This window comes from Phacochoerus africanus, chromosome 16 (genome assembly GCF_016906955.1).
Source record: "Phacochoerus africanus isolate WHEZ1 chromosome 16, ROS_Pafr_v1, whole genome shotgun sequence".
In the NCBI taxonomy this organism is placed as follows: Eukaryota; Metazoa; Chordata; class Mammalia; order Artiodactyla; family Suidae; genus Phacochoerus; species Phacochoerus africanus.
The window spans coordinates 50,884,497-50,909,016 of NC_062559.1; the positions used below are offsets into that span (position 1 = coordinate 50,884,497).

A 24,520-nucleotide genomic window follows, 5' to 3' on the forward strand; every position below is an offset into this window, starting at 1 on the left:
CCCCGCGTCGTCGTGCCTGAGCCCCCCAGGAGCGGTCTGGTGGTGGGTCTCCTCTCAGCCAAGTGCGGAGGTTGGACAGAGCATCTCGGGGGGCTGCCGGGGAGCCGGGTTTGAGCCTGGGGGCTAGGGGCTGGCATTGCTCAGCCCAGCTGGGTCCCCTCCCTCTTCTTCTGGGGGCCCCCAGCCTTCCTGCCCAGCCCTTCCAGCTCCTTGGTCCCCAGGAGGAGGGCTGGTCTGTGCCCTTGAGGGGGGGTGGAATTTGAGCTGTAGAAATCAGGTCGTGTCCCCAGCTGCAGTCCCTGACCCCTACTCATTCAAACTTCTTGATGTTGGGGTCCCCCTGATGTCCAGGGGCCTCCAGGCTGTGCTGGGCAGACAGGGCTGAGTGCCCCCAGCCTGTGTCACCTGGAGCGTCAGAGCCTGGTCCGTCTGGCTGTGTGGGGCCTGGAGGAGCTCTGGCTTCTGCGCCTGGGGCTGGCGTATTTCCTCTATTCCACGGGTTGCATCCTAACACCTCAGGTGTACAAGCGGTGTTAATTCAGTTTGGTTGGCGACGTTTGTCTCTTTTGGCAGCACTCCAGCTGAGGGTGGTTTCAGAGGACCTTCCTGTCGGAAGGGTGGCCTGGCCAGGGGATGGAGGGCCTCAGGATGCGGAAGCCCAGTGGCTTTGACCGCTGGGAGGTGCTGAGGCCGGTGGAACAGGCCAGGATGGGAGAGGCCCAGCGAACAGGGTCCCCCCCGGCCTTCCGGGCCAAGCGTCCCCAGCCAGGGGCCAGCCACCTCCTCGGCGTTCCAGGGGAACAGGAATGAATGTCCTTGCAGCTTGAGCAGGAGTGCTGCGCCCCGAGGCAGGGAGTGTGTACGGGGCCTTTCCTGCCTGTGGACACTGGATGGGCAGTGATCAAGGCAGGCCCCTTTCACCTAGCCCCAGGGCCGCTGGCACTCGGATAGACGTCCTGTGCTGCCCAGACCGTCGGGGCCTTTTGGTCCTTCCTCCTTGCCCTTTAAGGGTCACTGCCCCATAGGAAGTGCCTGAGCCCTCGAGCAGGCAGCCCCTGACCGGGTTTCTGTGCAGCCAGCCGTGGGGAGGGGCGGGAAGCTCAGTTTTGGTGCCAGTGCCCTGAGTTCATTGCTCTTGGGCATGAGGCATCTGGGCTCTCGCTTTGAGAGCAGCTTCGCTCTGCTTTAGGACTCTTGTCCCTGCCCCTGGAGAGAAGGGGGACAGGCTGTGGGGTGCAGGCCCTGGGCTCTGGGGTACACCCAAGCCAAGGGCATCAGCCAGGGGGACACCCACGTGGTGGGGGCTCATACCTATGCACCCCTGCCTGCAAGCTGCTGCTCTGTCCCCCTTCCTCCCTGACCCCCACCCCCACCCTGTGTAAACCACATGCCCTCGGGCTGATCACCTCCCTGCAGCCCGAGAACCTGCTCCTGGCCAGCAAGTGCAAAGGGGCCGCAGTGAAGCTGGCGGACTTTGGCCTGGCTATCGAGGTACAGGGGGACCAGCAGGCATGGTTTGGTGAGTACCTGGTGGGCCGGCTGGGAGCAAGGTGGAGGGTGTCAGCTGCAGCCGTGGCCCCTCACATTGCCCTCTCCCCTCTTGCTAGGGTTCGCTGGCACGCCAGGCTACCTATCCCCGGAAGTCCTGCGCAAGGAGGCGTACGGCAAGCCGGTGGACATCTGGGCGTGCGGTGAGGCTGGTGTGCAGGGCAGGGCGGGGCTGCAGGGCAGCTGTGCTGTGCCAGACCCACCCCCGGCTGACGGGGGGTGACTCCAGCAAGGAGCACCCTCCTCGGCCAGGCTAGAATTGCTAATGGGACCCTGGCAGTTGCCGAGAAGCCCACCGCCCCAGGGCCTCCCTCCGCAGGGAGAGCTGGAGAAGGAGCAGGTGCATGGATGGCGGACCAGTGCTGGGGGCGGGGGTCTCGGGGGGTGGGGGTCTTCCGAACTCTCCAGCAGTGGAGCAGGCCGGCCTCAAACCTCCCCTGCGATGTGGGGTGGGGGCGGGAGCTCCTCCCACCATTCTGCCAACACGAGGGTCTCCAGACAGTGACACCAGCTGACCCTGCCAGTGGGGAGGGGGTGACACGAGGACTCCTTGGCTTTGGGGCAGGGGGCAGGGCCCCCCCCCAGCTGAGGCTCAGCAACTGGCTGAGGGTCCCCTAGCTGTGACGTGGCAGAGCATGGGGGTCACGCACCTGACAGCACGTGGCCATGTCCGAGTGTGGCGGCGCTTGTGGGCTTCTCGGGCCGGGGCTGGGCTCTGGGCGGACAGTGGGGCAGCAGTGTGAGCCCGTGTGCCCGGCTCTCCCCAGGGGTGATCCTCTACATCCTGCTCGTGGGCTACCCGCCCTTCTGGGACGAGGACCAGCACAAGCTGTACCAGCAGATCAAGGCCGGAGCCTATGACGTAAGTGCGGGGGTCCCTCCTGATCGCTCCGCCCCCGGGGGGGGGGTGGCAGGCTGGGAGAGGCAGGGAGTGGGGTGGTGCCAGCTGTTTCCAGATGAGGTCCCGGGAGAATGCTGTCTCCTGCTTGCAGAGCGCGTCAGGCTCCGTGTGCATTGTATTCCTTCTTAGTTCCCGTCCCCCGAGTGGGACACGGTCACTCCTGAAGCCAAAAACCTCATCAACCAGATGTTGACCATTAACCCTGCCAAGCGCATCACAGCGCACGAGGCGCTGAAGCACCCGTGGGTCTGCGTAAGTGGCCTCAGCCTCATACCTGCCCCCTGGCGAGTTGACCCTGGGGCCCTCTCCTCCCAGCCAGTGGGTACCCTGGTCTCCTGGAGGCTGCGTGGCCTATGGCTTGGGACATGCTGGTGGATTTAAAGGCCCCAGTCCCTGGCAGACAGGCGCTCCGTGGGAAGAAGGGATGAAGTGGCAAAGCGGGTCGGGGGACAGGTGTGCAGGGCCCCAGGCTGCGGGTTAGGGAAGGAAGGGGTGGTCAGGGCCCAGGCTGGGCAGTAGAGGTGGGCACAAGGAATAGGTTGACCAGGGACAGGTGATGGTGAGGACAGGTGGGGGGGGGTGGACGGGCCATGAGGAGTGACAGGCTGGGGGAATAGGCAGGCAGGATCGGGGACAGGTGGCCTCCAGCTGCAGTGGGTGGTTGGTAGCTCTTGGCACGAGGGCCCCGGGGGTGTTGCTGCCCTGAGTCTCCCCCCAACCCCTCTTTCGATCCTGCCTTGGGGACAAAGCTAATGCCCTCGGAGCTCCTCGCAGTGTGACCCCTCTCCCCGCCCTCTCCCCACAGCAACGCTCCACCGTGGCCTCCATGATGCACAGGCAGGAGACGGTGGAGTGCCTGAAGAAGTTCAATGCCCGGAGGAAGCTCAAGGTGAGACGCCGAGCCCAGCGTGCACCCTGGGTGCCTCGCCATGAACACGTGCTCACCCGCTGGAGGACCTGTGCCCCCCTCCTGAGGGCCCCGCCCCAGGAGCAGCCAGAGGGGCCCCAGTGGCCGGCGGGGCGGGGGTCCCAGTGGCACAGGACAGGCTGCTCGTCCGTGCTGTCCCAAGCAGACGTGTCAGGTGGACTCAGTCCCTCCATGGCAATGGCTCCAAAGGTGCCCAGGCACAGAGCTGGCCCCTTCTCAGCCACTCAAGCCACCTGGGGGGCTTTCCAGGGGCTCCCCTGGGGGACGGGCGCCCTGTGGTCAGCCATGCTCTCTGGGTGGGAATGAGAACCTTCTGACCTGGGCAGGTTTGTCAGGAGAGCAGCCAGGCTCTGCTGCTCGGGTGGACAGGGGCGGGTCCGGAGGGAGGCCATCCAGCACCAGGCCCACTGCCCGCCCCCAGGCCGCCCTGTGCTGAGAGTGACTCCCCAGGCCTGGTCAGGGCCCCGGCTGGTGTGCACTGCCTATCAGGGGCCGTCGGGAGAGGCAGACCCAGGAGCTGAGGTGCCCCGCGGCCCCTGGGGGTCTTGGAGCACTTTAGAAGCTGGACTCTCAGAGTTCCCATCGTGGTGCAGCAGAAATGAATCTGACTAGTGTCCATGAGGATGTGGGTTCAATCCCTGGCCTTGCTCATTGGGTCGGGGATCCAGTGTTGCCGTGAGCTGGGTGTAGCTTAGCTGTGGCTGTGGTGTAAGCTGGCAGCTGTAGCTCCGGTGGGACCCTTAGCTTGGGAACTTCCATGTGCCGTGGGTGCAGCCCTAAAGACAAAAATAAAAGAAGCTGGGCTCTCGGTGGGCAGCTTAGGACCCGGGTGTGTCATTGTTTTAATCCTGGATGTAGGTGGCTTGCCTGGGTGCAGCTCGGGGTTGTGCAGAACCCTGGCCTCTCTGCACAGCTGTGACCCGAGGTCCGGGCGGGGGTCCCCGCCGGGCCTCAGCTGAGTGTCTCTCCCCAGGGCGCCATCCTCACCACCATGCTGGCCACACGGAATTTCTCAGGTGAGAACAGCCTTCTCCAGGAAGAACAGGCCTGCGGCGGGAAGGCTGGGCAATGACCTGCCGCCAGCCACCTGCCCTCCGCCCCCGCTGCTGGCTCGGCTCAGCCTTCCTCGCTCTGAGGCCTGCAGGCCGCGGAGGAGCCGGGCTCCAGCACCCAGGCCCGCCCCGTCCCTGCGTGTTGGGTCTGTGTCTGAGCTGCCCGCCGCCCGGGCCGCAGCTCCGTGTGTCTGTCCAGGCGTTGGTCGGCACCTCTGTGGCCTCGTTGTTGTCCTGAATCCTCTGAGCACCGTTCTGTGTGTGGGGGGGTGGTGAGAGGAGGCTCCGGACACGCTGGCTGGCGGCTGCCCGTCTGGGCACCCAGGGTGGGCAGGGCTGGGGGGCATGCGGCCGCTCCAGACGGGGGGCGGGGGGGGGCAGTCTGTCGGCGACCCTGAGGTCCCGGGCCGCCGCAGGCCCAGCGAGGACAGCGTCCCCCAGCGGGGCCGCCGCCCCCTGGCTCTCCCGTGGCTTGTCTGTCGCCCGCGACGCCGGTGTGGGAGCGTCTGTGGTCCGTCCTCGTTGTCCGTTTGCATCAGCTCCCGCCCCGTCCTGTTACTTTTGCTGTGATGCTGTGCTGCCGGGAAGGGGGGCATCTGCTGTCACACCAATACTAATAGGTCGTGTCCTGTCCACGCGCCCGGCCGGGCACCCGGAAGGCCCCGCTGGGGTTTTCCAAGGAGAAAGGAGGCAAATGCTTTTCCAATGTCAATCAGTCTCATCTTGTTTTCACGCTCCTGTGAAAGGGATTCTGGAACCATCCGTCACCTAAACTTTGACTCTAATCTTCTTCTGCTTCCTTTGTCTCTTCTCTTCCCTCACCTCGCCCACCCCTCGTCTGTGTCCGCCCCCTCCCCTCGTCTCTAACCCGGTGCTAACAGTGGGCAGACAGACCACCGCTCCGGCCACAATGTCCACCGCGGCCTCCGGCACCACCATGGGGCTGGTGGAACAAGGTAGATGTCCCGCCTGTCGGCATGCAGCTCCCCTCGCTGCACGCAGCCGCCAGCTGGGCCTTGAGAGTCACCCCAGAGGCCCCGGGAGCCCCTGCTCCCGCCGTGGACACGTCCCACAGAGCCCACCCTCTGGGCAAGGAGGCGCCCCCCCCCCACTTCCCAGTGACCTCAGACCCCACCTATTTAAGGCGGGGTCAGGTTAGGTGACCTCCGAGCCATGTCGCCCTACACGCATTTGCTTGAATTCCCCGTCCTGGTTCCTGAGTCTGGGGTTCAGGAGACCCCTCTGGGCAGAGCCCTTTGCTCTCTGAGACTCAGTCCCTGCCTGCCCATCATGACCTTGACACCACCCCACGGAAGCCTCGGGGCTGCTGCTGGGGGTTTGAGACCCGAATGGGGGCCCTGGGGAGTAGGTCATGGGCAGATAGCCTGCCCCGTGAGCGCCCCCTCGCCACCCCTTCCAACCTGGCTTTCATATGCCCCCAGGGACGGCACTGCGCTCCTGGCCACTTGCCCGGAGCTGGTGGTCTGCAATGAGTCCCAGACACACCCCGTGAGCCCCAGGACGGGGACCCGCGAGAATGACTCTGAAGGCCTCTTCTTGGTTCTTTCTGCGAGGCCCCCACACCTTGTCCCCAGCCTGTCATGGGAGAGGCTGCTTCTGCCAACCTGCCGCCACAGTCTGGGGGGGCAGACCTCCCAGGAGGCCCAGGCCAGCTCCTGCTCCTCAGACTGTGACCTTGGCCAGCCCCCATAAGGCTAGCAGACCCCAAACCTCCTCATGGGCCCACGGCCTGGGCCCAAGCCGAGGGTGTTACGAGTTTAAGGTGGGCAGAGCCAGCCACAGCTCGGGGCCCATCCGTGCTCCCCAGATGGAGCTACGGGGCCCAAAAGAAGCCCGGCATTTCCTGCTGGTGCCTTGAGAGTCAGCTGGAACCGGGCAGCCACCCAGGCTCAGGCCCGTTCTTTCCTCCTCATCCAGCATAGCTCTTGCCCCGCGATCCTGCAGGGGTGCAGCTCCGCCTGCCCGCCCAGAGGCCTCTGGCCACTGCCTCCTGGTGCCGAGGGCAGAGGGGTCCTCAGGCGGGAGGGTGTGTTCCTCCCCGGAGCCCAGTGGATAGGCCCCCGGGGTGTCCTGAGTCAGCTTCATTTTCTGGGCCTTTCTGGAGCCCCCGAGGGAGGGAGGGGCAGAGGGGCTGGGGAGGGCGAGACTAGGGGCCCCTGGGGAAGCCCAGGGACAGCGAGCGAGGCAGCCTCCCGCCTCTGCCCGGAGCTCCCGCCTGCCATGGCCGCTGCCTGCAAGTGGATGCGGAGCCACGACGACGGTGCATGAGGCTGTGTGCATGCGCGGCTCCGTCCTGGGCGCCGAGGGCCGCTCTGTCCCCGGGGTGGTCCGTGCATGTGGGCGGAGCCCGGCATGGCTGTCCCTGAGCGAGCTAGGGGACGAGGTAAAGGCTGGGCCCTGCGGGCTGAGGCCCCCGCACCCCTCCCTGCTAGGTCAGCTCACCTCGGCCAGGGCGCTGGACCCAGCAGACCCGGTGGGCGGGGGTCTCGGTCCCAGGGCCATGGCTTCCCTGTGGATGCTGGCCTCTGGGGCCAGCTGAAGACTGGGTGTCTGGCGATCTCTTGCAGTTCATCAGTGTCCTGGTCGGTCCTGCTTGGCCTTCACCGAGAGGTGACTCAGGCAAACTGCCGGGGTGGCAGTGATGGCCTGACCCTGAGGACCCGGGGTGGGGTGAGGCAGAGGGTCTCTGCTTGTCTCTCCGGGGGATCTAGGGTGCTTGCTTGGTCCACCTTGGCTCCTGCTGCATAATAATGCATTTGACTTGAGAAAACACAATAAGGCTTTGACTGCTAGTGTAGACAAGAGTCAACAGGATTATGGAGTCAGTCCCGGGGATGCGAATCAGGAGGAAACACGGCGGCCAGGAGCTGCACTCAGAAAGGGTGCAGCTGTGTGTCCACCCTGTGCCCAGATGTGCAGGTGTAGACTGAAGGGGATTCCTAAGGAGGAGTGTTTGGGAACTGACTGAAAAAGACAGGTGTCTGCTGCAGGACCTCCGGGAGCCTGGACACTGGTGGTGGCCGTCTGAGTCCCCCGGGTGAGGCGGGGGCTGTGAGGGAGCAGAGCTGATAGTCTCGAGTGGCACAGTCTGGACTGCGGACTTGATAGAATCGGGGACTGAGGGGGCCCCTCTTAAGACCCAGGACTGTCCCAGAATTTCCACCTGCCTCCGCCCAGGATCTGACCCAGGGTCCCCCTTTCCTGCCCAAAGGAGGAGACCAGGCAGAGTTGACTCTGTTCCCACCAGGGCCCTGGGTGCCCTCGGCTGAAGTAAGACCAGCGCTGGTTTTAACTCAGAGCTGGCTGGGAATGCCGCTGGCCAAGACCGTGTGAGGGGGTGACTGTCCCCAAACTCAAATTGGGGGTGGGGTCGGCTGTCAGGACGCGTGTCTTCAGGTTGAGCTGGAGGCCGCTTTCCCTCAGGCCGCTGGAAGGAGCCCTTTTTCCAGCTGCGTCCAGCAAAAACAGGGCGCCGGGGCTCTGTGACCTCACACAACTCCCACTTCAGGGGTGGTGGGGCTCTCCCTGTGCCCTGGAGATGGGAGGGGGACGAGGTCAGTGGGAAGGTGAGGGCCGTGCTGATCAGGCATGCGGCTGCTGGCCCTGGAGGCCCAAGGGTTCCCGTGTCTGCAGGGCTGACCTGGTCCTCTGCGGTAAGGTACAGGGAGGCAGGTGTCGCTGCCACCGGAGTAGGTGTTCACTGTCCTTGCAGTGGGAAGTGGAAGGGGGCCCCGAGAAGGCCACGTTTCTGGTCCCATGATACCCGTGCCAGAGCTTGGCTGGGTCCAGCCTCAGCAGTGGGGCCTCACCCGAGGCGGGTGGACAGGTAGAGCAGCCCAGCCTGGGGGACGAGGAGAGGGATGGCTTGTGGTCCCTCCACTCGCTGGGATCCTGGGATGCGCCTCAGCGGGGGGCCTCTCCCCACCACACACGCGGGCTGGGCTGGGAGTCAGGCTTCTCGTTAAACGTGGCCCCATGGATCCCGGGAGGGAAACGGAAGACCCGATGGGTCCCTTAGGGAGGAAGCTGGGAACCGGAGCTGGGCTCGGTGCAGCACTTCTCCGGCGGCCACGTGGGCCCTCTGGCTGGGGGCAGCCACCTGTGTCCCCACGCAGAGCCCAGAGGCCACCTGAACGGGGAAAGGAAATCAGAAGGCAGTGGCCCAGAGGCCTGGGACTGGTCCGGTCGCCGCACTGGGGAACTTGACCAGTGGTTCGCAGACGGGAGCCATGTCAGGATCCCCCAGAACAGAGGAACCGCTGATCTGATCGGCTGCTGAGCCCTCGGGAGGTCTGGGGTGGCCTCCTGGGCCGTGCGGTGCTGATGCGGCTGGTGGGGGACCCCACTTTGAGAACCGCTGCATCTCGCTGGGTCTAAGTGCCTGTCCTTCTGACCTGCTGGCCTGAGCCCACGGCCCCGGGGAAGTTCCCAGCAGAAAGGGTCCCCTCGCAGGCCTGCCGCAGGCCACCCCTGTTCCTCCGGGCAGGCAGCGCCCACTTCAGGGCTGGCCAGCCGGAGCCTCGGGAGCCGGCGCTGGGGGCTGTGCCGCCTTCCCTCCGGGGCGAAGGACCCCGCCCTCCGGCCTCCGACCCCGGCTGCTTCTCTAACCCGCACCGGCCGTCCCGGGGCACCGCTTGGCGGGAGCGCGGGCAGGGCGGGCGAGGCGGGGGCCGCCGTGAGCCCGGGCTGCAGACGTGCGCGCTGCCTGGACCTCCACAAATCTTGTTTTCTCTCTCTCTTCCTTCCTTCCTCACTCCCCCCTTCCCTCCTCACCTTTCCTTTTCCGTAAGGTAAGCTGACTTCCTTTCTTCCTTTTTTAATTTTTTCCCCAGTTCTGTATTTAAAACTAACTGCTGTAGAGGGTGCAGATGCTGGGGGCGCTAAGGGCCTGTAGGGTGTGGCGAGTCAGGGCCTCCGACGATGGGCGCACGAGAGGGAGGGGCAGAGCCGGGCCACCGGGACCTGGCGGGAAGAGGGTGCGGCGTGGGGTGAGATGGGCCATCTGCGGGGCCGCAGGCCGCCTTTGGAACCTCCCCAGGTGTGCCATCCTGGTATCCTCACTCAGAGCGCCTTGGGCGGCGCCGAGGCCCGCGGTGGCCCCAGTCGGTACTAGGTGGCCCAGAGGCCAGGGCTGCCAGGTGGCTTAAGGGGGAGAGGGAGGCCACCCCTCCAGCGCTCTGGGCCCGGAGGCGCATCTGGAACCCGGTGGTGGAAGCAGACTTCTGAGTCCCGTCTGCTGAGGGCGGGGCCGGGAGGCCCAGAGCAGATGGGCACCTGGGCTTGGGACAAGCTCCTCCCTATGTGGGGGGCCAGTTATGGCCCCCCGACCCCTGCCTGAGGACATGGAGCATTCCTGAGGGGTGGCCACCACCCCAACCTAGTACCTGTCCTGTGTCTCCCTCTGGGGTGAGGGGCAGTGCCCTTCCTGTGTCCCCCTCTGGGGTCAGGGGCAGTGCCCTGCCCACCTGCCTTTTAGGAAGGCCTGCGTGCTGCCCAGAAACGGCTGGTCCCAGGTCAGAGGAGTCTCCGTGTCCTCCAAGGTCATGGAGGATGGCTGGGGAGGGCCCTGTCCTGGGGACGAGGGTCCTTGGGCAGCCCTGGCCAGGCCTCGCTCAGGGCAGCCCTGCTCAGCACTGGGCACAGACCCGCTCTGACCCCACCTGGGTGCAGAAGCCACCCCTGCCTTGGGACCTTGGGCCACCCTCTTGTTCAATCTTGGGAAACCCAGGCCCCTCACAGGCCCCTGAGGCTGCCTCGCTCTGAGGGGGTGGGCTGCAGGGGGACCTGGGCCCCCGCTCATCATGCCTGTTTCCTTCAATGCAGCAGCCAAGAGTTTACTCAACAAGAAAGCAGACGGAGTCAAGGTGAGGTGCTGGTTCAGCCCCGGGGGCATCTGGTCCCCCTACCCTGAGTCTGCGGCTTTGCCCAGTCCCCGAAGCTCGCCCTCGGCCCCCTCCCCTCCCAAGGACGGGGTATGACCCCCACCCCTAGTCTCTCCCTAATGGCTTCTCTTCCTCTCTCTGCAGCCCCAGACGAATAGCACCAAAAACAGTGCAGCTGCCACCAGCCCCAAGGGGACACTTCCTCCAGCTGCCCTGGTACTGAACCCCTCAGCCCCCCACTTCCTGATCCTCCTGTACCCTGGCTGTGTGGTGCTGCCTGTCAGGGGTAAAGGTGGGGCCTGCCTCCCAGCCTGTCTCTGGCAGGCGATGCCTGGCCCTTCTAGCCCCACTGTTCCTCGGGGGTGGGGGTAAGGCCCGACCTCGGTTCAGGCTGGGCCGAGGAGCTCCTCTCGGGGGCAGGGGACAGGCCCGTGCAGAGTTGTGGGTCAGCAGTGAGAGCCCCTTGGGGGGCGGGTGAGGCGGGGACCCAGACGCAGGGCACCAACCTGGCTCAGCTCCTCCGCTCTCAGTGGACCGACCCAGAGCTCAGGCCAGGCTGGTTCTGCAGGGGTGTGGCCCAGGGCGGAGGGGACTCCTGGGACACAGGAGCTTTGCTTTTGCCCCAGAAGGAATGGGGGGGGGGCTGGTCTTAGCTTCAGAGCCCACCCAGGGATCTGGAGGGAGACAGGTCTCTGGGTGATTTCCCTGGTGATGGCACAGCCTGGTACAGCAGTTCTCATCAATGTCCGCAGCCTGCAGGCCCCGAGGCAGGCGGTGGACTTTGATGAGAACTGCTGTACCGGGCTGCGCCGGGGGGCTCCGGCTTCCTGCTGGGGAGGAATGGGTGGACACCAGTTAGAGGGACCCGCCCGCTTGTCCTGGTCCAGGAAACCCCACAGCGGGTGGCACAGGATTGTGGCTGGTGGGTGCTGGCCCTGCTGCCCAGGGTGCTGGGTACCCACGGTGTCTCATATAGAGCAGGCCCTCCCAAGAGGCTGGTCCACAGATTCTGAGTTGGCTGAAAGCACCGGTGGTGTCCCCATGGGGCCCCAGACTGCCCCTGGGGAGGCTGGCTTTGCCAGATGGCCATCCAGCGAGGGGGGAGGGCAGCCTCGGCCCGGGGAGGGGAAGATCCCACACGCCGGTGTGGCAGCCAGCCCCGTCTCGGACCCCGTCCATCCCATGTGCCACCCCACTCCAGCAACGTCTTCAAACCTCTGCCCCACCCACCCCGGGCCTGAGGGGCCGGCAGCAAAGGGAGCGGGGAGAGCGCCCGAGGCAGGGCGCCCAGTGCACCGCGTCTCACCACCGCCCTGGCCCTGCTCTCTCCATCGCTGTCCCGTGCAGGCACCTGTGAGGCCGGGCGGATCTGCTTACTGCGTTCACATTGGTGCCAGGTCCCTCTCCAGCCGCTCTGCTCCCCGCTGGCCGCCTCCCTCCATCCTGCTCTGCTGCCACCCTCTCCTCTCCTCTCCCAGGCTCCTGCTGTGGGGCCTCCGCTCTCCTCCTCTTCTCACTTCCCTCTTTCCTTCCTCTGTGCTTCCTTCTTCTGTAGGAGCCTCAAACCACCGTCATTCATAACCCAGTGGACGGGATCAAGGTATTGCGCCTTCCTCCTCACCCTCTCGGGAGCTTCTGCTCAGGCAGGAGGCAGACTGGGGCAGGTCTGGGATGCCGAGCCCGGCGAAGTATTTGTGTCCCAGTGGGGGATAGCTGTGCAGTGACCCCTCCCGAAGCAGGACAGAGCCCCCCAGCTCCAGAGATGCTGCCCTTGGAGGCACGGTTGTACCAAGTCCATGGTGGACTCCTGGTGGAGCCTGGGTTTCCTGGTGTCTCCTTCTCAGACCCTTGCCATCCTGCCTGGTGGTGGTAGGGCCAAGCATAGTCAGGAGCAGCTGCATGCAGGGCCCATTTCAGGGGCTCAGGGTGCCAGGAAGAGCCTGGGTGTCCTGCACGGCTTGAGGCCAGGGCTGGGTGTTCCAGGGAAGAAGAGCCGACGTGGGCTGCCCACCGCACCCCCGAGGGTGGGGCAGGGAGGAGGGAGCACCCCAGACCCTCCTGGCCTCACCGCTGCCCGCCGTGCCCAGGGCTTCTGCTGAGCTGACCTCTCCCTGCGCCCCCTCCCTGCTCTGGCATCCGCTCCCATCCCATTGGCATCTTCACCCCGGGGCCAGGGAAGGGGCTGGCTCTCTGGGGTGGTGGTGGTAGGGGGGTGAGTGGGCAGCCAAGCGGTGTTTCTAGGACTGGCACCACCCTACCCACACCCAGCCTCCCCGCTGGGCCTGGGCTCCTCAAAGGGTCCCCACGTGGCCCAACCACAGACCATGACCGGGGTTGCCGTGGGCCACTGCCTCTCGGCCGACCCGGCCTCCCAGTGCTGGCAGCAGTCTGGGCGTCCCCAGGGATGGGTGTTCCTAGGACCCTGTGTCTGGGGTGAGGGTGCTTTTTTCTCCTGTGAGGAGATTTGAGGCAGCGTTTTGGGGCTGCTGTGTGAGCCCTGATCCCACACTCTCTAGACACCCCCATTTGTGGCCTAGGGGCCCAAGCAGTGGGTCCGGTCGGGGGGGAGGGTTCCCTTGGGGACCCTGTTAAGATGTTCCTTCTGAGGAACAAGCAGGCCCTCTGGGAACCTGGTGACAGGTGCCTGGCACATGGTTTTCTATCCGAAGGGACAGTGAGCCATGAGTGAGGTGGGAGGTGCTGGGCCATCTCTCTGCCCTTAAAGCCCCTGAGAGGTGAGGCCAGGCCTGGCTGGCTGGTCCAGGCCTGGGAAGGAGGTGTGGGCACTGCTGCCCTCTGCTGAGCCAGGCCAAGCTTCCCGAGGTGGAAGCTTTCCGAGCTGTCAGCCAAAGTGCGCAGGCTGCGTTTGGATGCCTTTCTGCTTTACCAGGAGCCTTGGAATTTCAGAAAACCCAGTTTCGTTTTTGTTTTTTCCTGTTAAAGAGAGTCGTTCTGAGCACAGGGAGTCCTTCCACTGGGTGTGTCTTGTTGGGAGAAGGGGACCTTGGGGTCCTTGGCTGTTGGGGACATGGGCGGCCCCGCCTGGGCATCGGTGACCCCTGGGGCCAGCGTGAAGCCAGTGTGGGTTTCTGGGGCCGGGGTCCAGGCCCTGTAGGGGCAGAGGCCACGCCCTCACTGGCTGCCTCCCCGTGTCTCCCCAGGAGTCATCTGACAGCACCCACACCACCATAGAGGATGAAGACACAAAAGGTACCTGAGCTCCCTGCCTGCGGCGGCCGGCGGGGTGGCCGTTGGGGGGCGGGGAGCCGGCAGAGAATCAGGCCACAGCTGGCACCGCGGGTGTGTCCCGCGGGGCTGGCCCTGCTCAGGGCCACAGGCCCCCCCGGAGCCTGGGTGACCGGCGCCAGGCAGTCTTGGGCATAGCGTCCAAGCAGAGCTGGATGGGACCTGGGCATGGTGACTGATGAGGACACTGCACCGGACCTGCCGTTGCTCCGGGGGCCGTGCTCCCGGTTCTTGTGGCGGATGGGTTCCTGGGTGAATATGCAGCTTCTTCTCTCAAAGGTCCTTAAACCTGTCCCTGCCTGGCTGGTGGTTGATCAGTGGCTGGGCAGCCAGGGGCGTTTCTGAGCTCGCTGGGGGAGGGGTTGCCGAGACGCATGCTTCGACCCACACGCAGGGCTCCCGGGCGGGCTGGGCCAGGGCTCAGGCTGTGCCCGACAAGAGCCCTAGGGTGCCAGACACTGAGTGCTCACCCAGGCCCACCTCTTCTGCTCTCGGCTCACCCAGCCACCCCAGGGAGGGGCTCTGGTGCCCATTCCACCCAGGCTGCCCGCTCCCACATCAGGGGGCTGTGTGACCCTCTTGGCCACACACCGAGGTAGGTGAGGGCTGAGCACCCTCAGGGCTGCCCCTGGGCCCGAGGGCGGCCACTCTGCCCGTTTGGGGGATGCGGTGACCTTGCACTGAGCACCCCACCCCTCACTCCAGAGTGGAAGTGAGCACAAGGCTTTGGCCTCTGGATGCAGGGAGAGTGGACATTCACGTAGTTTCCCCAGACCACAGGCCCCTGGCCATCGCTGGAGGTCATCTGGACCTCCTCAGGCTCTGCCCTGGCGGTTCTGCCACTGCCCCCAGCGGGAAACAGCCAAACCTGCGGGAATGTAGGGGAGGGGGCCAGCCCGGCCAGCCTCGTCTCGATCCTTCGTCTGGCGGGGAGAGGCTGGCCAGACGCCCCAAGGGCCTCGTGAGGCAGCGCGGTAACCCGCGTCCTGAGGGGCAGGGCCCTGGGGGTCTCTCACCTCAGCTGTGTCACCTGTCAGATGCAGAGACGCCCCAGTGGGTCCAGGTCTGGGCTGGACACAGCCCACTCCCCTCCCCTGGAGGCCCAGGTCCAGCCCCGCACAGTCGTGCGTCTGCCTCACACACCTGCGGAGACAGCTCAGCCCTGGGCCCCCCGGCTGACGGCTCGCTCCCCAGGACCCACCGCGTGGGTCTCCTCCTTAACCCCCTCGTCCTGCTCCTGCACGGCCCCCTTCTCTCCTGCGTGTCTTCACCTGCCTCGTGTTCACGTCTCGTCTCACCCAGCCCCCAGGGTCCCCGACATCCTGAGCTCCGTGAGGAGGGGCTCGGGGACCCCAGACGTCGAGGGCCCCCCGCCCTGCCTGTCTCCGGCTCCCATTAGCCCCCTGCCCACCCCATGTAAGTAGCTGGGACCCTGTTGTAGCTGTCTCCTTGAAGGTCCTGCAGCCCCTCTCAGAGGGGACCCTCGAGAGCCAAGGGCCAGCTGGGCTTGGGCGCCCACACAGCCCCCACAGCCCCCACACTGAGGCTCCCCAGACCTCTGCCCCTCAAGCCCGTCTCTGTGTGGGGATCCCCCTGGCCTGTGGGGCCGCCGGGCCCACCACCCGGCTCGGGTCTCAGGACCAGGCTCCTTAGTGCTGAGCCAGGCCCCGGGGGCGGGAGAGAGCGGGAGGCCCTGCTCCCTCTCCTCCAGCCTCTCCCTGCCGCGTCCTCACGCGTCTGCCTCCTGTCCACCCCAGCCCCCCGGATCTCTGACCTCCTGAGCTCCGTGAGGAGGGGCTCGGGGACCCCGGAAGCCGAGGGCCCCCTGCCCACCCCATGTAAGTAGTGTCCCAGGCCTGCTGCCTCTGCTGCCGAGCGGCTCCCTGCCTCCTGCCATGCACGGCCTCAGCTGCCCCCGGGGCCAGGCTACCAGGCGCTAACTGTCCCAGCCTGGCTGGGCATTGGGGCGGGCACACGCGCTAACTCTGCCAGGCACCCCCCCCTCCGCCCCACGGCTCCTCTCCCTCCCCCTGCACTGCTGTCTGGCCCCAAGCTTCTCCCCCAGAGGGTCTCCCTGACCCGGGGCAGCTGGCTGGGCCCCTCTGAGGCCATGTGCTGTGACCCGACTTGGTGTGGGCCCCACACCTGACGCCCAGCCAGGACCCCAGGGACCCCAGACACCAGGAGCTAGTCCAGAAATCCCTCCCAACCCCAGGACTGCGGGTTTAAAGGGAGGAGAAAGGGCCTGGCCTTCCTGCAGAAATGAGTCTCAGAGGGCCCAACGGAGCACTGCCCCAGGCGAGCTCCTCTGGCCTCTCCTGGGCCAGGCTGCCCTTCCTAGGAGGGCACCCTCTGCCACAGCAGCTTCCCGTACCCTCACCTGGTCAGACAGGTGCCTCTGCCTGAACGTCCCTGGAGCCTCCCCCCCGGTCTTCCCCGCCCTTCTGTCGGCCCCGTCCCCCCATTCCACTGCACCTGTGTGTCCCTTCTCCATCCCCCTCTGTCTCCCTCCACCCCCATGCTCCCTCTTGACCCCCTCCGTCCCCCCACTCTCTCTGGCTTGGCTCATCAGCCCATAGGTTTTCTCTCCTGCGTGTCCCCCGCCTGCCTCGTGTTCACGTCTCGTCTGTTCCGCCCCAGCCCCCAGGATCTCTAACATCTTGAACACGGTGAGGAGGGGTTCGGGGACCCCAGAAGCCCAGGGCCCCCCACCCTGCCCGTCTCCGGCTCTCCCAGGCCCCCCACCCACCCCGAGTAAGTAGCACCTTGAGTGGCCCTGCTGGCTGCCCCGGGGGGCTCACCGGGGTGTCGAGACCCCCAGCTGCCGTGTGCTGCCCCTTGGCCCCGGGAAGGGGCCAGCCTGTGTGTGGGGGGGGCGGGGGGACAGGGGGCACAGGTGTGGGAAGAACCAGGAAGCAGGTTCCCGAGGACCAGGGCGTCACACTCCTGCCGCCTGCGGGGTCTTCTGTAGCGATGATGGGGCAAGTACCAGCCGGGGTGGCATCTGAGTGTGGAGGGGCGGTTCTCTGGGGGGCAAGGAAGAGAAAGGCCTTATCGGGGTTCAGGGGGCTGGCTGGGGCTGTGGGGCTGGCGCTGAGCTGGGCCGCCTCCCCGGGTGGGGAGGAGCCGCCGGGCGCTGCAGCCGGTCTGCCCACTGCCTGCTGGTATCACTTACAGGGATGGATGACACCCCAGGGCGGCCGCCACCCCCGCCTCCGGGGAGACACGGGGCTCTCAGAGGAGAGGCTGCGGGGCCGGGGGCCGGGCATGGCGGGGGAGAGGCTGGGTGAGTCTGGGCCAGGCCTGGGGGCCAGGCAGAGCGGAAAGGGAGGGAGCCCTGGCAGCAGTGGGGTCGGGGTCGGGGTCGGGGTCGGGGTCTGCGGCCAGCATCCAGGTGTGGCTGAGGGGAGCGGAGGTGGGTCTCGGAGGTGAGAGACCGGAGCCTGGCTGGTGGGCGCACAGTGGAGCCTAGGGGAGTGGTCAGAGCCCCCTCCCCATTTGGCCGCGTCTTACCGGAGTTGAGATGCCTCCTGGATGGACCGTCACAGCCCCCAGTTTCACAGATGAGAAAGCTGAGCTTAGGAGGTGGGGAGGGTGGTACCTGAGGGGGCCGCCTGCAATGGGACCCCGGCCCAGGGCTGTGACCCGCCCCTGGGGTACACACAGCCCAGGCGGGGAGCTCTGAGAACCGGGCTTGCCCTGGGGGCTGGGGAGCCCGCTGCATAGGTTCGCCCCTTTAGGGGTCTGTCCTGAGCTTGACTCGGGAAGGTGGGGGCCACAGAAGGAGCTGTGACAGGATTGAAAGAGGGGCCTAGGGGCCTGGATGTGGCAGCGTGCAGGGGCGGGGACTGAGAGCAGACTCAGAGTGAGGGGGGCAGCGAGGGAAGGGGGTGGCCCCCATCCGTCTCCCTTAGGGAGTGGGGTCCTTGTGCTGGATGTGCGCCCCCAGCCCAGAGTTCCCAGTATCCCCAGCCCTTGAGTGTGTGTGTGTGTGTGTGTGTGTGTGTGTGTGTGTGTGTGTGTGTGTGTTGGAGGGGCCTCAGGCGAGGGGGTGTAGGTGGAGCCAGCCCATTTGGGGGTGAGCTCTGGCTGAGAGTGTGAGTGCCAGAGCCGGGGTGCCCCTCTCCACCTCCAGGACCCGGGTCCACCTCTCCCAGCACTGAGACCCAGACCACAGAGGGAGGGCCGTCGCTGGGGTGGGTCACGGGCAGCCCCCTTTTTGGTGAGTGTCCCTGCCAGCTGTCTCCATGTCTAAATGGGGCCGTGTTCTCTATAATCGGATTATGCACAATCCAGGCTGATCCTGGGCAAGTGCCTCTGGGGTGGTTGGGGGCATCCCTGTGCCCCTGCAGCTGCCAAGGGACAGGACTTGAGGTCAACCAGGGGTCACTGGGGCTCCCCCACACCCCGAACCCTTTGCCCGTGGCTGGGCCTCCCTGGCCTGTTAGCTTGCCCTGAGAGAGCGGCTGTGGGGGCTCCTCCCAAGCCAGAACCGTACCTGTGAACCTCGGCTCTGTTCCTGGAGTTGTCTAGTGGCAGCAGCTTGTCCTCATGCTAGTAAGCCTCACCCCCCCTGGGGCCTCTCTTGGCGTAGCTTTGCTGCGGGGAGCGGGGTGGGGTTCGGCCTGAGCCATAGCTGCTCCAGGGATCAGGAGCGCCCGGCCCACTCCTGGGCTATGACTAGGCCTGTATGGCCTCCACTTTCCCATCTGTAGAATGGACGTGGGGGCTCTTTCCCAGACTTCAGACTTTGCCATGTGCTATGACTGGGATTTCTCTGGTGTGCTTAATCCTTCCTCTGTACGCTGTCTCCATCTTCAATTACAGTTTGTTTAAAAACACTGAATATGACTTTATTAAGTGGGAGGTGTGGTTCACTTACCACAGTAGGGTTAACTGTGAAATCAGAGTGGGCTGAAAACAAAACAGAAAAAATGTCACTCCGTTCCAGCTGCAAGGCTGTCCGCTGAGGACTTGCGTAGGCTGGGGACAGGTCCCCACGTCTGTGAAGAAGGGGGATTGACGGGTGTCAGGGTGTGTAGATGACCTCCGGGTGACATCAGCAGCATGGCCCAGAGCTGAGGAGTAAATCCCAGGTAGAAGGTGGGGGCTCCTGAGCAGAAGCTGGACCTGGTGCCACAGGAGGTAGGTGGCAAGGGCCCACGGGTGACAGGCCACCTGGACAGGGATGGGAGTGGCAGGGGCTGGAGGCTGCCTTGGAATGAGCCCAGGGGACCTGATTCTCTGGACAGCATTTGGTGGGGGAGCTGGGCTGCAGTGGGAGGAGATGGAAGTCACCTCCGCGAAGGTGACAGGTGCAGAGAGGATGGGGGTGGATGAGGTCCCGGAGGAGAGGGGGCCATTCAGAACTGGGAAGCGCGCGGGCAGAGGGTGGCGAGGTGGGCAGGCTGCAGAGGAAGCCGAGAGGGGACACACGCGCACTCGCACACACACACACACACACTCTCAGCCCCTCAGGCATCATGGAGCTCAATCCCCAGTCACTGTCCAGAGCCAGTGCAGCACAACCCAGGCTCCCGGCTCACGCACAGGCACGCCTGGGCTGGCACACAGCATGCAGTGTCTTCTGCTGTGGACTCTGCCCCACGAGGTGGGCGCCTGGGCAAGTGATGGGAACCTGCGGCCCCACCACGGGCCCTGGGCACATGCTTCCAAATGCTATATGCACCCATTTGGAGCTGGCCCCCCGCGCTCTGGGACTTTAGCCCCAGATCACCTCCCACACATGCTGTTCCCAGCTGGCAGCTGACACTGGAGACCTACAGTCACCCGTCACTGGGCTTGGCTGTGTGAGGATGCCCATCGCCCAGGAGTGGCCGTGCAGAAAGCCTGTGGTCCCAGTGTGCTGCTGGCAGCGAGGGACACGGGTGTGGGGGCTGAGGGTGCACAGACGCATGCAGCCGGTGGAGCCGTGACCGGGAGGGAAGTGTGAGCAGAGAGCTCCTGAGATCATGCTCTCAGGGCCCTCCTTGGGTCTGAGTTTTACCTCCGGCGGGTTCCTGCTTTATGGCGTCAGCCAGCGTGGGTGTGTCTGTGTCTGTGCGGGTGTGGATGTATCTGCGTGGAAGTGGTTACGCACCTGACTCGGGGCGGAACTCTGGGGAGAGTGGGTGACGAGCAGGATTGAGGGGAGCACAGGCCTCTGCATCTGTATCTGGAAGGTTTCATTTCTTCAAAAGAAATCTAGGCATTCCCATCGTGGTGCAGCGGAAATGAATCTCCCTAGGAACCATGAGGTTGCGGGTTTGATCCCTGGCCTTGCTCAGTGGGCGAAGGATCCAGCGTTGCCGTGACCTGTGGTGCAGGTCGCAGACATGGCTTGGATCCCACGTTGCTGTGGCTCTGGCGTAGGCCGGCAGCTGAGGCTCTGATTAGACCCCTAGCCTGGGAACCTCCATGTGCCACGGGTGTGGCCCTAAAAAGAAAAAAAAAAATAAAATAAAAGAAATCTAAAGCAAATAGGAAAATTGTTCAGGTTTGAATCAGCAGGGCGTGGGTTGTAGTATTCTGCTTTTTCCATGTGTTTAAAATGCTGTGCATGAAAATAAATTGCAGTGAAAGAGACCAAAGGGGGCCCTGGGTGAGCACAGGGCCTGTCTAGGCCCCAAGGTCAAGTGGGCAGGACCCCAGAGAGACTGTGGGCCCAGGGCTTCAGGTGGGGGATGGGATGGGATGGGCAGCTAATGTCAGAGGACCGGCCTGGGAGCCCAGGGCTGCAAACAGGTGGAGGCTAGAGGAGGCCATGGGCTTCCAGGGAGAGAAGGCGGTGAGACCCACACTGCTTCCCTCTGGGCCCTGCTCCCTGGCCTTTGCACAGAGGCCTGGCCCTGCAGCCACGGTCCTCTCCCTGCTTTGTGAGCCGACCCTTAGGAGGCACCCGTCTCCCCAGGAGTTGTCCGATGCTTGAAGAGCTACGAGAGAGCAGTGCCCAGGTGGGCCGGAGCCAGGAAGGCTGGTCACAGCGTGTCAGCTGCTGAGGGCCCGGGGGATGCGGCCGGAACTGGGGGCTGCAGAGGGCTCGTGCTAGGCTTTGTGCAGTTTCCATTTCTGCCACTCAGGGGCGTTGTATTTAAGATAGAAGCTTGTCGCACTTGGAAACCGGGAAGCCGTTGTTGGCCGTGCAGGGTGCGGTCTGCCCTGGGCAGTGTGGGCCTGCCGGTGGGGGGATGGGGTGCTCTGCCGGGGACCCTCGGGGCCGCAGGGGCTGGTGCGGAGGTCACTGGGCGGCTCTCTCCCCGCAGCGAGGAAGCAGGAGATTATTAAGATCACCGAGCAGCTCATCGAGGCCGTCAACAACGGGGACTTCGAGGCCTACGCGTGAGTCGGGGGGGCGTGGGCCGGTCCAGGGGCGGTGGGGCGGGGGTGGGCTTCCCCGAAGGGTGGGGGCGGGTGGCGGCAGCGGGTTCTGGGGGCCCCTCCTCACCTGGGTCTGCCCCCCAGGAAAATCTGCGACCCAGGCCTGACCTCCTTTGAGCCCGAAGCCCTGGGCAATCTGGTTGAAGGAATGGACTTCCACAGATTCTACTTTGAGAATTGTGAGTTGGGGGCTGGGGCAGGGAAGAGGGGCCGCCCCCGGAGAGCCCACTGGGCACCCCCAACCGCACTGGCCCCAAGGAAGCCCTGTCCCCTCTGTGCCCAGGGCTGGTTGCCCCCTCCCCGCTCCCCACCCCCCCCACACACACACACATGAAGGGGAGGGGCGCGGACACCCTGGGACCAGGGCCGGGGGCCCGGGGAGCGCTCTTGGGGATGCTGGGCTGGCAGAGGGGCCTGAGGGGGCGAGGTGCCAAGCCCCTGCCCGCCCACAGTGCTCGCCAAGAACAGCAAGCCGATCCACACAACCATCCTGAACCCGCACGTGCACGTCATCGGCGAGGACGCCGCCTGCATCGCCTACATCCGCCTGACGCAGTACATCGACGGGCAGGGCCGGCCCCGCACCAGCCAGTCCGAGGAGACCCGCGTGTGGCACCGCCGAGATGGCAAGTGGCAGAACGTGCACTTCCACTGCTCGGGGGCACCCGTGGCCCCGCTGCAGTGAAGGTGAGCACCCACCGGGGGGGCAGCGGGCGCGCTGGGGACTGTGGCCGAGAAGGCTCCTGGGCCCTGAGGCCAGGCTGGCATCAGGGGAGCAGTGGCACCGGGCAGGGCCTCCAGGCCCCTCTCCGAGCAGCCCTGCAGGGGCCCGCCTCGCAGGCAGCCAGGCCTGGGTCACACGTGGAGGGTGGCTGTCCCGGAGGCTGACCTGCCTGCCCCGCGCCCGCCCCGTTTCAGAGCTGCGGCCGGTTTCGCGGGACAGACTCGGTGTTCGGAGCCCAGCTGCCCTCGGGCGCGGCCTGCCTGTCGCATGTTTGTGTCTGCCTCGTTCCTCCCCTGGCGCCTGTGTCTGCAGAAAACCAAGACCAGATGATTTCTTTTTAAAAACCAGATGACGACGACAACCACACACACACACACACACACACACACACACACACACACCTGATGTTGGATGAAATGGGGAAAAAAAAAAGAAAGAAACAAGGGAAAAAAAGCTGTAAAAATCACTGGCATCTGTGGGGCTTCGAACCTTCCGGCCGCTCCCCACTCAAGCTCCACGTGTCCGTCTGCTCCTGGCCTCTTCTGGGGACCGGCCGGGGCAGTGAACGTGTCCGCTGGGGCCCGTCACCCGCGGGAAAGTGTTTGCTAGATGGCGCCCCGCCCCAAGGCGTCTGCATCCTCCCTGCTGTGCATGGCTCCCTGTCAGGAGTGTCAGGTGCCGCCTGGAGAGGGGCTGGGGGCGCCGAGGGGGCCTGTCCTCCCTCCGGCTTCCCTTCCCTCCTCTCCTCCCCGAGAAGGCGCCCCGGCGTGGGTGAGCAGTGCCGAGCTGGGCCAGCCCCTCTGGGAGGGTGCTGAGCCGTCAAGAAGGCCCTGGGCCCTAGGAGGTGTACTGGTGGGGGGCACGCAGCGGGCGCACCTTAGTTTCGGGCCTCACACCTGGAAAGAAGGGGGCCCCGCGAGGATGTTGGGCTGCAGCCCAGTGGAGAGGGGCCCCTGGGCTGGGCTCCCTTCCGTTCGGGCACCTCTCCCTCTCTTCCTGCCTTGATGTGCACAGACCCTCCCCCCCGCCTGTGTGGCCATCGAGGGATGTGGACCTGGAGCTGCCAGGGCTCTGGGCTTGGTTGTGAGGCAGGAAGGAGAGAGGGGTCAGAGGCAGGCGGGCGCGTCTGGCTCCCGGGCCAGGGCCGGTGTTTGCGGAAGAGGCTGCGCTCTCGGAGTCTGGGCTCTGAACAGCGGCGAGCAGAGGGCTGTGCCGGGCATTGCGGGGCAGGGCAGGGCTGACCCCACCAGGCCTCCCAGAGACTGCAGCGTGTGACGGGGACCCCCAGGGTGGGGAGAAGGCAGCCTGGGCTCGCCTCGGGAGGTCCCTGTGTGCTGGCGTGACTTGGGGCCAGCTACCAGGACGGCCCATGTGGTCAGATGGAGGCAGAGAGGGCCGAGGGCAGGCAGCCGGGCGCAGGGCTGGGTCTGACCCAGCTGGGTTAGGGTTGGGGGATGGTCAGGGGCCGGGATGGCAGAGGTGCAGGACCCCCCCGACCCCCCCGCCCCAGGACCTGCCCCCTTCAACTCATGTTTTCAACAAGGATTTTCTTTATCTTCCCCCACATTCAAGCCAAGGGAGGGGTGCGGAGTGGGGAACAGGACACAGGATGCTGGTCTCCAAGGGGACTGTCCACCGACAGACACTCAGAGTGGACACTCACCTGCCCATCCGTGGCTGTGCTCAGGACAGCTGTCCCCACCCAAGGACACAGGGTAAACATCTGCCAGGCTCCCTGGGCCTCAGGCAGCGGCAGGGCCCATCATGGACCGCGTGTGGCCTGGCCTCCCTCACCTCCTGGGGCCTCCTCCCCTCCTCTCCCGCTCACCCGTTATCTCCACGGAGCTGCCTGTCTGGGATCATTTGGGGACTTTTTTTCTGGGGGATAGTTCTTTTGCATGACCCCTCATGAGCAAGCCACACCCGCCTTTCTAGCTAGGTGTCCGCCGTGTGGCGCCGGCCGGCCACCCTGCAGAGGGCCGGCTGCCCGCGGCGCTGGCCGGCCTTTCCTCTTCTCTCTTTTTGCTGAGTTTCATTGTCTTTTCTTTCTGAGCCTTGTAAGTGTACAAAATTATTATTTTGTTCTGTCTCGGGAAACTGCAAATAAAAGAAAAACAGGACAAATTGCCTCCAGCGCATCTGGGTGCTCTTTGCCAGGACCGCCCCTGCCCACCCCCAAGCCCCGCGACCCAGCTCTTCTCCCGCCACACAGGCCCCAGGCGGCCCAGGCTGCAGCAGCCCTAGGCCGGACCTTCCCCAGCCCGCCTGGGGCCCCTCCGTGCAGCTGCAGGTCGCAGCTCTGCACCTCATCCCCATCCCCACCTCTGCTGCCCTGAGTCCCAACGCTCCCAGCCTCGCCAGTCACCCTAGCGGCCTCCAGAGATGAGGCCGAGCGGGCCATCTATGTGGGAAGAGCCCCAGGACCGAGCCCTGCTGCCCCGTTCATCATGCGTGTTGCTTGGGACACGTGCCCACAGCCCCTGGGCCGCTCCTGTGGGTCCTCATGCTGGGTTGTGTAGACAGCACACGGGCCAGCCCACGTGTCAGATGCCGACATCAGGAACAGAAGGGTGGCGGCTGCTGGGATGCAGAGGTAACACCGCAGGCGACGGCCACGGGGGCCGGGAGAGGCTCCTGAAGGAAACCCAGACAGCAGGTGCCCAGAGCAGAGATGGGGACAGAGAGATGCCAGGTACCGAGGCTGAAGACGGCCCCAGACAGAGGGGAGGGAGGACCCAGGGCTGGCACAGCCAGGTGGTCCCCACCTGGTCTGCTCCCTGTAGCTTATGGAGGGATGTGTCGCCCAGCTGTGGACTGCACACCCTCGGCGCAGGGACACAA

At 65.3% G+C, this 24,520-nt stretch overlaps 1 protein-coding gene across 7 annotated transcripts in view; it reads left to right on the forward strand.

The window, feature by feature from the left end:
• Positions 1 to 22,100, forward strand: part of CAMK2B (calcium/calmodulin dependent protein kinase II beta) — a 90,814-nt gene extending 68,714 nt beyond the window's left edge. Inside the window, exons 7-24 of one of the 7 annotated variants that reach the window (XM_047763381.1) lie at positions 1,417 to 1,519; positions 1,608 to 1,691; positions 2,316 to 2,410; positions 2,579 to 2,701; positions 3,255 to 3,338; positions 4,351 to 4,393; positions 5,311 to 5,385; positions 10,277 to 10,314; positions 10,477 to 10,548; positions 11,888 to 11,932; positions 13,494 to 13,542; positions 14,881 to 14,994; positions 15,336 to 15,416; positions 16,219 to 16,332; positions 20,841 to 20,916; positions 21,040 to 21,134; positions 21,408 to 21,642; positions 21,874 to 22,100. In XM_047763381.1, the coding sequence (XP_047619337.1) occupies positions 1,417 to 1,519; positions 1,608 to 1,691; positions 2,316 to 2,410; positions 2,579 to 2,701; positions 3,255 to 3,338; positions 4,351 to 4,393; positions 5,311 to 5,385; positions 10,277 to 10,314; positions 10,477 to 10,548; positions 11,888 to 11,932; positions 13,494 to 13,542; positions 14,881 to 14,994; positions 15,336 to 15,416; positions 16,219 to 16,332; positions 20,841 to 20,916; positions 21,040 to 21,134; positions 21,408 to 21,640 (1,524 nt within the window). In that variant the 3' untranslated portion in view covers positions 21,641 to 21,642; positions 21,874 to 22,100. Of the gene's footprint in view, positions 1 to 1,416; positions 1,520 to 1,607; positions 1,692 to 2,315; positions 2,411 to 2,578; positions 2,702 to 3,254; positions 3,339 to 4,350; positions 4,394 to 5,310; positions 5,386 to 10,273; positions 10,315 to 10,476; positions 10,549 to 11,887; positions 11,933 to 13,493; positions 13,543 to 14,880; positions 14,995 to 15,335; positions 15,417 to 16,218; positions 16,333 to 20,840; positions 20,917 to 21,039; positions 21,135 to 21,407; positions 21,643 to 21,873 lie in introns of those variants that run through there. The other 6 variants (XM_047763382.1, XM_047763383.1, XM_047763388.1 and 3 more) reach the window with 6 other exon arrangements.
• Positions 22,101 to 24,520: the final 2,420 nt, after the last annotated feature.